Below are 13,788 nucleotides of genomic sequence, written 5' to 3' on the forward strand. Positions count from 1 at the left end.
TTAATTGAGTAGATAAAAAAAAGACATTTGACAAATTAAAAAAAAAAATCTAACAAAATGTTTGACGTTCATAAGTTAAAAGAATAAAATCGAATGAAAAAACTTAAAAGGACCAATAAAATTTTAAAAGTAATTTGTGAGGTAAAATTAACTAAAATGTTTGAGGTTTATAAATTAATGAATTAAAGTGGAACAAAAAATTTAAGGAACTAGTCAAATGCAAAAGTAACTTATTGATAAAAAATATATCACAAAGTTTTATATTTTTCTAAGTGATTCTTTTATTTTCTCATTTTTCTCTCAAAATTAAGTACTGTTGCATGATTTTCATCTTCGTACAAATAGTTTAGTAAAGTTACGTGTTGATAGGTGTCTCTCTCTTTGCTCCAACTCCTATGTAATGCAATAACAGAAGTGTAATTCAAATCAGGTGTAACTTTGTCTTAGTCTTTTATCAATGCACCAAACATATATTAAGGTTGATTGTAACTTCACTTGTTGACATAATTTTCAGTGTGACACCTCGTTGTATTTTTACTCCTTATTTCATTAAACGGGTTAAATTTTAACTACTTTAGAAATGTCAAGATTTATATTCAATCTTATGTGATATATAAGTATATATAACTAAGAATTGTTTAGTCTTCACTTAACTGTTTAAATTTTAACTACTTTAGAAATGTCAAGATTTATATTCAATCGGATTAATATATAAACTAAATTTTGAACTAAAGAATAAAAATATATTTAATCTATGTTTATACTTATACATGTATAAATTAAGAATATAGTTTGAAATTTTCAAGCTCAGCCCAATCGAACTTTCTATGGTAATATTCTTACTATCGCATGGTTAATGGATTCACACACATGAATGAACCGGAGCATCCAAGTCACATCAAAAACATGTTTTGTATAACTATTTTGATGCGTATTAAAACACACGGTTTATAGATGATATGTATGCAGCAACTTTGTGATTAACGGATTTGAATTATATATCTCCTTGTACTTACTATTTATCTTTATGGTCACATTTATTTTTCCAAACTTGTAAAAAGTTATGTTCATCAATCAATACTAAATATTATCCACTGAAAAGCAATATACATCTAAGTACTAAAAAATAACTGCTGCTAAGGTTAATTTTGAATTATTATGCATCACATATATATCAGAATAACCTTTCCTGTATGTTACCTGGAAAGACATAATAAGTGCATGGAAATTAAAATACAACAAAAAAATGTGAAGAATAAGAGAATAGAACATAAATTAGATGAAATTTATTTGAACAAGTTTTAGCTTTAGTTTCATGATATCATCCAAATACTGTTGTTGCAATTGAAAGTCCTCCTCCCAAAACCAAAACCAGAAAATTCATAGCTCTGTTTTTTTCAGCTCCAGAGTAATAATATATCCAATATGGTTTAGGTTGGTTTGTCTGACCTGGTGCTGGTACATATATGAATCTTGGTGGCGGTGGTGGCGGCGAAGGGTTGCAATTTTGAGGACAGGACGGATATTTCGGAGGAGGAGGAGGAGGTGATGGTGGTGGTGGTGACGGTGGCGGTGGTTGGCAAGGAGGTAGTGGAGGTGGTGGTGGTGGAGATTGATCGCCACATGTATCTCCACAAGGACATGATCCACACTTGATTTCAGTGTTTGATGGTGGCTGAGCAACTACTGGATAGTCTAATTTCTTTGGAGATGTTATTATGGTTTCTTCAATTGTTGAAGAGGAAAATGGAATACATATAAGGAAAAGGAATAACACTATTGTAGACTTTTGAGAAACCATTCTGTTGTGTTTTAGGGACTTTGATTGGGATTTAAGCGTTGAAATAAAAGAGAGAGATAGAGAGGGAGAGAATATGTATGAGTGAAGAATGATGTAGGAGAGTTGCTATTGTCTTTGCATCATGTTAAGTGCATGATTGATGAGAAAAAGTAAATGTCATCATCCATTTGCTAGCAATACCATTAAGTAACTTTGGTCAATTTGGAAATTTGCAGTATGGTATAAAATGAAAGGTAATGGAAAATTGGTTTAGTTTAGTTCAATTGTTTTGGTGTTGGAGGACTTATGATTGTGAACTGCATGTGGTTGTTGTAAATGTAGTAGTGGACCTTGTATCAATTTGGACTCTTTCAATTTGGGGTTTAGAAATGGGTCAATCTTTGAAGCAGTTTATGCAAAGTTCAGTGAGAAAATTTCATCTTTTGAAGAGGGTTAAGTTTTTTTTACAAATATGTATACACACCACTAGCTTGTATGGCAATATATTAGGTTCCTTATTCCCTATACTTTTGATGGTGCATAAGAATATTTGCTTTTGCATAAGATATGGTGATCAGATTCATACATGATCAATTGCACTTTACTTCTTTCTTATTCCATCATGCTCTTTAATTTTGGTGTTTCATGAGGGATAAGATAATTCAACATATAAAAGATCGATTTGTTTGACTTATTTGAATTTATCTATTAATTTAAGTACTGATGAAACTATTTAGCTTATTACATGTACATAAATTGATTCTGTTTATTTCTATAAATCTCTATGATAGCTTTGAAAATGGTTTATATGGAAATAGTTTGATAAACAATTATGTTGTAAACTTTTAATTAAATTGTTTATGTAGGGTGAAAGCTTGTTATGTCAATTGACAATCTTATGTACAAAAATAAAATAAAATGAAAATTACTATCTCAAAACAACGTAAATTTATAATTTGTGACTTTCTAAAAATCTTCGTATTGAACCTCCTCATCTGTTAAATTATTTTTACTAACCGGTGTTAAGTCCAGCAGAAAGTAGGAAAGCATAATTACACTGGATGAAATAGTGGTAAACCAAAAAATATATTATAAAAACAAACGGTTTGAAATGAAAAAAGGATTTGATTTATTAACAATTACCTGTTTATTGGGTTGACATATACAAATAACACTTTATTCTCTATTAAAAAAATAGTATACAAGAGAGGAAACTAAATTACAATTCACATATAAGTTCTGCTGCTACTTACAAAAAGTATTCTTCCCCACCCTTCACTTTGAATAAAGTGAGTAGCTGGCACTATTCTTCCCCACCCAATTACTGTGAGCTTAATTTAATGTAGCTGCACATGTCATAGAATTATAAGTATCTTTTAGTTAAGATTTTTTTAGGACAGACAAGCGTTTTAGTAAGGTTTTAATTTAACAACATCTCTTAGTATCCTAATGAAACTAGAGGAAACAAAAAGTTGTGTTCATAGTTGTAAATTAAGCTATATAGTTGCAACTCTAATATAACGATTTTAAAGGTGAACGACATTACAACCATAATTACAAAAGTATTTGTCTGCATTTTACCGTTATATCAAAGTTTGCGGCATAATCGCAATCACAAATGCAACCGTAATTTCAGATACATTTTGGCTTCTATATATTTTTTTAAAACAAAATATTGCTGCAATTGCATATATAAAAAAATAAAAAGTAAAAACTGTCTTGGGATAACACATTAAGAAAGGAATGTAATGCAGGGAATATAATTTAAAAAGTGTAGTTCTAAACTTTTTGTAGGATGCAATGAGCCACTCCTTTTTTACTTGTTGATAATTCTAGGCCACCCCTACATGCATTTGCAATTGCCAACCTTTCATGTATGAGTAGAGTTTCCATTTGCATCAAATTTATCAGACACAAATTCAAAATAGAATATGAGCAGTGTGGATGGTGAAGGTGTCAATGGAATTACATGACAATGAAATTATATAAGCAATATATTAAAGGTGAAATAATGGTTCCTTTTTTAGGAAAGGTGAAATAATGGTTAACGATTTGTTTACTAAGGTATTCAAAGAAGGACAAAGTTTCTTAAATAAAATATTTGCAAACTAATAGTTTATGATAAAAATACCATATAAATTGTAAGTTAACTCTCCATAAAGTTTGGTTTTTCATTTGCATCGATGCATAAAAACACACTTTTATGAGAATTTATTCTGTTTACACAGATCATAAAGATGAAGGTACCGGATGCTCAATTTGTGAAATTTCATTATTTTTGCTGTTACATTTGGTTAATTGGCAGCCACGCAAAAGGCTTCAATTAGTTTATTTGTGAATATAGAGAACATTAATTAATTTGTTAAGAAAGAGGACAAAAAGTTGGGAAATGGAGTCCATTCTCATTGATGAGTGATTGAGAAGTAAATGCTTGATTCACCCCATTTGGCTATGCCTTGCTAATTTCAATTTTGACCCAACTGAAACCTTTTTTCTTCTTCTTTAACAATTGTTTTAAGTTTAATAATATTAATTTTCTTTTCACAACATTCAATTATTTTTTTATCATTTTAGTTTGGTATATCAAGTGTGAGTAAGAGTTTTATATTAAATAAAAAAATAAATATTTAGTTTGAGAAAAGACTTTTACATCTAATATCTTTGTATTTGAATGGAAATATGAAATTCAATACACTACACTTGTGTATATAATTAAATATTATGGTACAATTATAAGACCTCGTACATATTATAGGACAGGACAGTTTCATAGATTAAATGTGAGATTTTCACCCTCAATAACATGTCTCTAGTCTTTTCAACAATTGTATTCCCAACACTTAATATTTCAATGATTAACTCTAATTATAAGAAGGCCTAAATATTTAAAATGTGTTTTTCCACTTTCCAATTAAAGACTTAAGCATCTTCAAACTATGATAAATTAACATTTATTCGATCATGAAACTGTTGTGAAAGTTTACTATGATTTTTTTTATTATATTTAAGGTGAATGTGTATTTGTCCCTTCATTTTTATTTTTCCACCTCTACATATACTATCGAAACCTACCGAAAACTAGTAAAAAGTTGAAGGACGAAAAGAACCTAGACGAACAACTTTCTTTTATATTTACATTATAGTGGACTGTGGAAGCAACTTCAATTTTTTTTAGCGGGCTGGTCCAAGGTCTCATATTAAAAAGTTGTGAGAATTTAATAATGTGTATGTATGGTTGTCTTGGGCTTTACACTTGTGGGTATACATAATAAAATAACACAAAAACACGTGTCAAATAACCCAAGCATGTAAAGACACGTGCACCAATAATACTTCAGCTACAGACACGTAGCAGTAGCACGTCACCGCACCCAAACAACACTTTGTTATGTACGAAACCAACCGAACATTATAAAAGTTAAGAACTATATCCTAAACTTCAACAAGATCAAATTAAGCATCAAACAAGCTATAATTTATTGCATACACAAAATTACTTTAGCTATAATTAATTTTGATTGAGTTGAAGATGGTTCCAATATGCGTGCAATGTGGCACAACAAGCAACCCTTGCCGGTGTAAGGTGGTGGGGCCTACACTGGGGTTCTTGGCGTTTGCGGCAGCTGCGGTGGTGGAGTGGCCGGTAGGAGCAGTTGTGTATTGCTTTCGACACATGAAGGGTCGCAAAATCATGGCTCATCCTGCCACTGTCGTATATCCTAAAGTCACAAATGCCATCCCCATCTAAAATGTGTTCTTTCTACTTCTAATAATTAACTATTCCATTTAGTGTTATATAATATATAGTTTTTATGTATCAAGCTACCAGCATCATAATGTGTGTGAATACATATAACACTAAGCGAGTTGTTAAGTTTGCTGTTGAATACTTTGTAAAAGAATATTATTGTTGAATACTTTGTAAAAAAATATTATTGTTGAATATCAATATCTTTTTTTTATGAAAACATAACAATATCTTCTTAGTTTTTCGAAAAAATACAATTTCATTAATAATTAAACGAGACAGCCACACTCACATACTAATCGTATTACAAATTGACATCAAGTAAATTATTTGGTACCGATGAAAAAAAGTTGGATGGAGGCACCCATAAAATAAAAGAGAAAAAGGGATTTCACAAAAAAATATTGTATTCTGTCATTTCAAATTTCATCCTACTTTTACACTATCAGTTAAAAAAAAAATATATATATATTCGCTTATTTCACACAATTTCATTCTTATGACAAAATAAATCCTACTTTTACACTATCAGTTAAAAAATATATATATTCTGTTATTTCACATAATATCTTATTGAAAAGTCGATGTCAATGTAAAACTCAAAATAAAATATATAAATACAGAATTTAAATTATTTCAAAAATAAATAAATATAAAAATAATGTGACTCGAAACTATGTACAATGTTCGTAAGAAATAAGAAATTGGTATATGAAGAAAAGTAATATAATATATTACTTTTTCGATTAATAATCAAATGGATAATTAATATTATATACATATAACTTCATCATACATATATATATATATATATATATATCACCTTACCAAACTCTTCATATAAGCCAAAATGTGAAAGAGGCACAAGAATTGAAATTGCAAGATGAACTAAGGTTCTTCAGATCCAAACATTCAATCTCATCTTCCTTTAATCCCATCCATAATTCATGAGCTTTTTTTGTTTTCTTCTGCAGTAACTCTGACTTAAAAAAGTTTCCATTTTCCTTAAATTGGCCTCTTTTGTTTTATGTGTTTTCCTTAGCTTTAACCTTTTTTGTGTGTTTGGACTTGTGGGTTGTGTTTGATGTGTAATTGGGTTGTTATTTGGGTTTGTGTTGAAGAAGAACAAGATGAAATAGGTGTGAGGAAGAAGAAGAACAAACATTTATTTATTTATTTTGTGATAAATATGAAAGGTGTTCTAATGTGAATATATGAGTTTCAAGTTTATGAATGTCTAAAAATATATAGAAGAATAGGTTTTGAGAAGTAACTTTTTGGGTTTCAAGTTTATGAACTAATGAGGATTTGAGTTTTTTTTTACCCAAGGATTTGTGAGTCTTAGGTAAAGATCAACAAGTATAAAAAGGGGAAAAAATCATTCAACCATTATATAAAATGAATGTTTAAAATATTGAGGCCAAAATATCATATAAACAAAAGTGTGAAGGTCATATGTATTTTTCAAATGATCTAGAATACTAGATAATTGTGGGTGATTTTTTTTTTCATATGAGATATGGAATTTGAACTATGCAGTGGCGAAACTAAGATAATATTTATGGGGTAGTCAAATATAAAGAATTTTTTAACTAACCAATAATTTTTTTTTACAATTATATTAAAATTCACAAAAAAAATATATAACCAATAAGCAAACAAAATTCAAACATTCTAATATAAAATTTAAATTAAAGTATCAACAAAACAAAAGAAGATAAAATTAACAATATAGAAAAGTTGGACTCAACGACAAAAAAAAAAATATATATATATATATATATATATATATATATATATATATATATATATTGGGTATACATTTTATTGGACACTAAAAATAAAAATTAAATTTATATGTAAGAAATAATTTAAGTATATATTTGTCGTTCTCTTTCATTTTATTATATTTTTATTGTATTTTTTGTATTCTCTATATCAATATATAGTTTATGTTCTCAAATTATTAAAAAATAAAAATTATTTTATCTACAAATTTGATACAACCTTAAAACATAAATCATTTCATGTTTAATTGATTCAACATATCACTCAATCATAATATAATATTAACATTTTATTCTCTAAAAATCTTTAATAATTAATAAACAATTTTTTTTTATCAAGTTATTTGATAAACAATTGAAATTAAAATCTACTTTAAACTAAATACAATGTTTCAACAAATTAATTCATATATAACACTATTTCTAAGTATCGTATATATTAGGTTATTCGATCTTAATGAGTTTACTTTTCTTCGGACTCTAATATACATTATTTGATGTAACTAAATATAAAAGTATATCTACTTATTAAATAAATTTTATATTTTTAGTAGCGAGACCTACTTTATAATAGTGTGGCTAAAAATCATGTCACTTGAAATTATAATATCAAATTTTTACCACTAAATTAATATAACAAAAATTACTTATCATATATTATTATAAAGATAATTAACAAAATATATTTTTTATCTTTATTATCAATATCATTCACCAAATAATAACCTCATTTTAAAATTAATTGGTATATACTTATTCACATTTATCAGTAACAAAACTCATACAATACTTTAAAAATTAGAAGAGAAATTTTTCTACTAAAGATTTTTGATGGGGTATGAATAATTTAGTTTCTCCTACTTTTTTTGCAATACAAAATATCTTTTCTCAATATAATTAAGGAGGTTGCTTGCTAAGAAAGGAAATAGAAGAAGTAAATGATTTAATCATTAGTTAAAAGACAGTCAATATCCACCGGTGATAGAGATTTGACTCATATTAGTAGAAATGACGTGGATTTGCAGCATGTTCGTGAATGTGAACTACTTGAGGAGGAGTTTGTAGAAATGTTGCTAATTGAATGTGAGGAAATAGGTTCTCTTAGACATAATCGGTTGAAATTAAAATTATGAGAATTACGTGTTCATACAAATGTGAAAGAGAAATAGTTGACAATACAATATGTAATAACTTAAAAACTTGAAATACGTAAAATTGTAATTTAATTTTAAACATTACTTTTGATTAAATAAATACGATTGAGAGTTCGCGTATTTCACGATAAACATCAATGTTCACTTCATATTTATATAGTATATACGTAAATAAAATAAATTCTTTAAAACATACAAATTCTTAATAAACTTCAACATAAACTTTGTGCCTTGTCTTTTTCCACTCATTGTCTAAATTTCATTTCTCACAATAAATGTGAATTATCGCCTAAATTTTAAATTTGAGTATCGGTTTGAATATATTAGTTTTTTTCAAATTATAACTTTTTTTTCATAATAAACTAGCTAAAAATGTTTTTGTGAGTAATATTATTAATAAAGATTAAAAAAAATAACACAAGAAATTTATTATTTTACACTGATCAAGCATTTGCATATGTATTAATTGAAATGGGAAACATCAATAAAGTTTTTTTCTTTTTTATTTTCATCCTATAATTTATAGTTTTTTGCTTTTGATTTATGTAATTATGTTTTAATTTTCAAAGTAAACACTCACTATAGTCTTTTAAAGTGACGCGTGGTATCAAAATAATCTTTAAAAAGAAATAAAAATATTTTAAAATTTTGAATTAATATTTTTAAGTCTTTAAATAAATATAACATGAGATTTGACATTTATTTAGACCAATTTGATATATATGTTGGCAAAGATCAAAATGATAGTTAATTAAAATGTATCATCTTTCCCATGTCTTCCAAAAATGTAAAAACCTTAATTGTTATCTTTCCAAAGTGACATATCTCTTCTCCTTTCTTTTTTTTTTTCCTCTATTACAAATAATCACCATTATTTTTAAAAGAAGAAGAACATCCCCTTCATGCCTTTCTTCTCAAAGATATGTGCCCTATTTCAACAAACGGAGAAATTGTCCTACCAAAGTTAACAAACAATACAAGCTTAACAAAATTAAGTCTTTCTCTAAAATCTATAGGAAGAAAAGGTGATAATGAGATATAATTAATGACTTTTTTTTCATATTTATTTTATCCTGGTTAACTTGAACATATCAAAATAAAAACACTAATAATAAAACTTTAAAACAATTATTCCATTTGGTCCCATTCCATCACAAGGGAAAAGAAGAAAAGAGAATAAAATGAGATAGAGAGAGTAATGATGACAATGGTTACTAATGTTAAAAATGAGGTTATATTAGGGAGTTGGGTTACAAGGTAGAGTTGGGGGAAGTTATAAGGACAATGGTCCAAGCTAGTTCTTAGAAGAAGGGAGAGACTCATGATTGTTGTCGTTGTTGATGAGGTTGAGAATGTTTTTGAAGGAGGGAGGATGACTCTTTGGTTGAGTCTTGAAGGGAGAGAGTTACGAAAACCACCATAAAGATTATGTGTCATAATTAAATGTTATTCTAGCCCTTGTCAATATGAATATCAACTTGGACCAACTAAATGTCATCTTTCATGTTGCATAAGTGTGACTACGTACTAATCAAAACAAACAGAAAATAGAGAGACAGTTGGAGGTAGCAACTTAAATAATTTAAGTATTTTAAAATGTTTTTGTTTTTGTTAAGGTATTGTGACACCACGTGTCATTAAAGGATTAAAATTAGTATTTACTCTATATTTTAATTTTTATCTATGTCACATCATAGAATGATGATGTAATACTTATGATTTACAACTGTGTCATGCATTAAAATATGAGATTGTATGATAAGTCAGCATGTCACGAAAATGATATTAAAAGTTAACAATTGTAATTTTATGAACAAGAAACATAAATAATCCAAAAATAATTAAAAAAATAAATTGATACAAATGGATGGTAGGAGAAACAATATTATCATGAAGAATAAATTCTATAATTTTTTTGTGTATTATTTATTTTTTATTGTAATTACAACTTGAAATCTATTTGTAATTTTTAGATTAAAAAAAATGCAAGCGCAGTCATTTAATCGTTAGATAAAAAATCAGTGATTAATGAAAAATTATGGTTTTGGAACTTTAATTAATTTTTAAATTTTTATTATAGTCTTTTATTTTATTTTTGTTTGTTTTGTTTCTTTTAAATTTCAAATATTTATACTCCGTTGTCTTTTCCATCAATTTTATATGTGTCTATCAAATTTATTTTAGGTGTCATGTTTAGGGTGATTTTGTGAATGAGTCAGCATCATTGTCTTTTATGGTTGGAAAAGATTAAAGGTAGAAAGCTAAGAATCAATTGTGTTACTTTGTAATAAGATAATAATGGTTATAATAACTATTAGCGTGGAAGAGGGAATTTGGTGCTCTTTCACTTTAATTTGGCTTGCGGAACAAAATAAAGTGTGCAACCTAATATCTATACTACAACAGTTTTAAAATATCAAACAAAAAAGTAAATATATACTAACGGAAGCTAAACAATTTTCTTGATTGCCAAATCAACCTAAATATATCTAGCACAAACTTTATAGACACAAGCAACAAATTAAAAAAAAAAAAAAAAAAAACAAGGCAAAACTATGTGTATATGGGTAGCCTTAGCAACTCCTCTTTTAAATAAGTTGGTACTTTTTTTAGTTAATTATCTTATAAAATATATTTAATTATCTTAAATAAATTTATTTTCAAAAATAAGTAGAAATATGAAAATAAAAATTCATCACTTGATTAATAGATATATTTGTTGAGGTAAAAACTTTTTCGATATATGTTTTAATGACAACAAACTTTATGAAATAAATAATTAAGTTTTATAAATGATGATTTATTTATGATTGCACTTGAGTTTTATTTAAGATATATGAATTGCATAAGTGAACAAGTAAGAAATCATTAACATCGTCAAAATGCATAAATATCTATTCAATAATGAAATAATTTCAAAAAGAATATATTATATATCAACTATTCAAGAGAATGATTATACATCTTCAAAATAGCATCTTCATGAAGAAAGTAATCAAATACAATCATACAACAATCATCTATCACACCATATATATTATAAATCAAAGCAAATCATGTCTTAACTAAATTAAAAATTGATGACAAGATCATTCTAGTTTATCAAAAGATCATTCTGCTTTATTTAAAGACCATTATGGTTTATTAAAAGATCATTCTGGTTTATCAAAAATATCATTCTGGTTTACCGAGATCATTATGGATTATCAAAAAATCATTTTGGTTTATTAAAAGATCATTCTGGTTTATCAATATCATGCTGGTTTATCAATATCATTTTAGTTTACCAAATGATCATTCGGGTTTATCAAAAGATTATTTTAGTTTATTAAAATATCATTCCGATTTATATCAAGATCATTCTAGTTTATCAGGATCATTCTGATTTTTTTAAGGTCATTCTGGTTAGTTCGTTTTAAGAACATGAGTAAAATGAATCATTTCATATAGTCCAGATCTTAAGATAAAACGAATATTAAGACTACTAAAAACAATACTCAAGCTCAAAAGTCTAGCTAAAGGCCCAAAGAATCAAACAACATCAAGATCAATAACTAGATCAATCTCCAGATTGATGAGCTATGAGCAAGGACAACAAGGTGCATTGTTGTTACACTTTTTGCAGAAAAGCTCGCCATGTTTTTTAGACAAATGACTGACATTTCATAGCCATTCAATCACTCGTTCACGTTTCCCATACAAACACATAGTCATTCAATCACTCGTTCACGTTTTCCATTCAATCAATCTCCAAATTGATGAGTTGTGAGTAAGGACACAAGTACATTCTACTTACATTATTATGTAGAAAGCTCTGCATAATTCTGATATGAAATAGTACTAACTGAAATTTCACAGTCCATTCACTAATTGATTCATGTTTTCCATCATACTCAAAAGCAAGAACATTCTTCGTTTGTCAACAATGTTCTGGAGAACAAGATAAACACGTGTTTAATTGCTTTAAAATATATATGGCACTTGGAAAGTGTGTCCAACAACTATATTCAATTTAAACTAAATATTCAAAGCTTTTTATCATTTATAAATTGAAGATCATATGGAAGATGAGGGCAAGAGTTCAAGTAAGAACAAGTCAAAAACTCTTCAAGCAAACTCCAGCTCTCTTCACTATATTTGTGGAAAATCATTTATTGAGTTGGTCTTTATTTATCTCAAACAAATGTTGAGAAATTTTAAGATCCCAAACATTTTTATCATACACATCATTTGTACCTCAAATATATCTATTTATGTTAGATTGAGTGTGTTTGTAAAAATCTTTTCAAGGTTGAAATGTGACAGTAAAAATCTTTTCTATGTTGAAATGTGAATATTGTAATTGATCATGATGTTATCAAAAGAAAAGGTGTGAAGGAGAACATTCTGGTTCTGAAAACATAGTGAAAATCTCAAAGTTTTGAGAATTGGACTAGCCCGAGTTGGGTGAACCAATATATTTTGTGTGTGATCTTTTTATCCATTATCTTTAATTATTTGCACACAAATCACACATCACTGTAAACTAATATGTTTTATTTACTTCTAATATATCTAGAACATTCTGAAAATTCTATTTCAACTATCTAACATATTTATGACATTCTAGACATTCTATTTCAACTAAAATTAATCTTGAGTTAATTTAAATTAAACACACAAATCAAAATTTTAAAAAGGTTACAATTCAAACTCTCTTTTTTGTGATTGACATTTCTACTTCAATATTCATCTTATGTTTTTATAAAATTTTAAAAGATTAGATTACTTAAGATGTTGAAATATTAAAATAAATTAAAAACTAAAGCTATAATATATATATATATATATATATATATATATATTATAACAATTAAAAATACTTTTTTAGAGGAACAATTAAAAATAAATTTAATTTAATTTAATTTAAATGGGTACACACTAAACAAAATCAGAGAAATCAAAAGTATTTTTGTTTTACTTTAAAATCCAAAAAAACAAAACCAATCTCTCGTTATGGTCGCAAAAACCACAAGTTGTGTCACTCCTACGTTCTCACTGAAATCATCGTTCATCAACCCGACAAAACGTAACTAAGTTAACCAAAATCAACGGATCATTCAAAACAACAAAAACTCCATTGCCGCGTTATTTTTGTCTAACAAACTATATCAAATTTGACTGCCGAAACTGCTCTCGGAGTATTCTAAATTTTCCTTTTCCATCCTTTTTTTACATCTAATCACTCAGACAATTTGTTATCCAGTTTATTTAGATTCGATGTAATTAACCATTTTGTATTGTTTCTTGGTTCAATAGTGTATATATATATATATATAT

At 27.2% G+C, this 13,788-nt stretch overlaps 1 protein-coding gene across 1 annotated transcript; it reads left to right on the forward strand.

Annotated features, from left to right (window-relative positions):
• Positions 1-5,221: 5,221 nt before the first annotated feature.
• Positions 5,222-5,695, forward strand: LOC101506437 (uncharacterized). The gene has a single exon (XM_004503086.4). It carries the CDS (start codon positions 5,310-5,312, stop codon positions 5,526-5,528), a length of 219 nt encoding a protein of 72 aa, XP_004503143.1. The 5' UTR covers positions 5,222-5,309; the 3' UTR covers positions 5,529-5,695.
• Positions 5,696-13,788: the final 8,093 nt, after the last annotated feature.

The sequence above is a fragment of the Cicer arietinum genome, chromosome 6 (genome assembly GCF_000331145.2).
Source record: "Cicer arietinum cultivar CDC Frontier isolate Library 1 chromosome 6, Cicar.CDCFrontier_v2.0, whole genome shotgun sequence".
Lineage (NCBI taxonomy): Eukaryota > Viridiplantae > Streptophyta > Magnoliopsida > Fabales > Fabaceae > Cicer > Cicer arietinum.

Bases quoted from the DNA above. Each gene is read 5' to 3' on its own strand.
- LOC101506437 (XM_004503086.4), top strand. From the start codon at position 5,310: ATGGTTCCAATATGCGTGCAATGTGGCACAACAAGCAACCCTTGCCGG.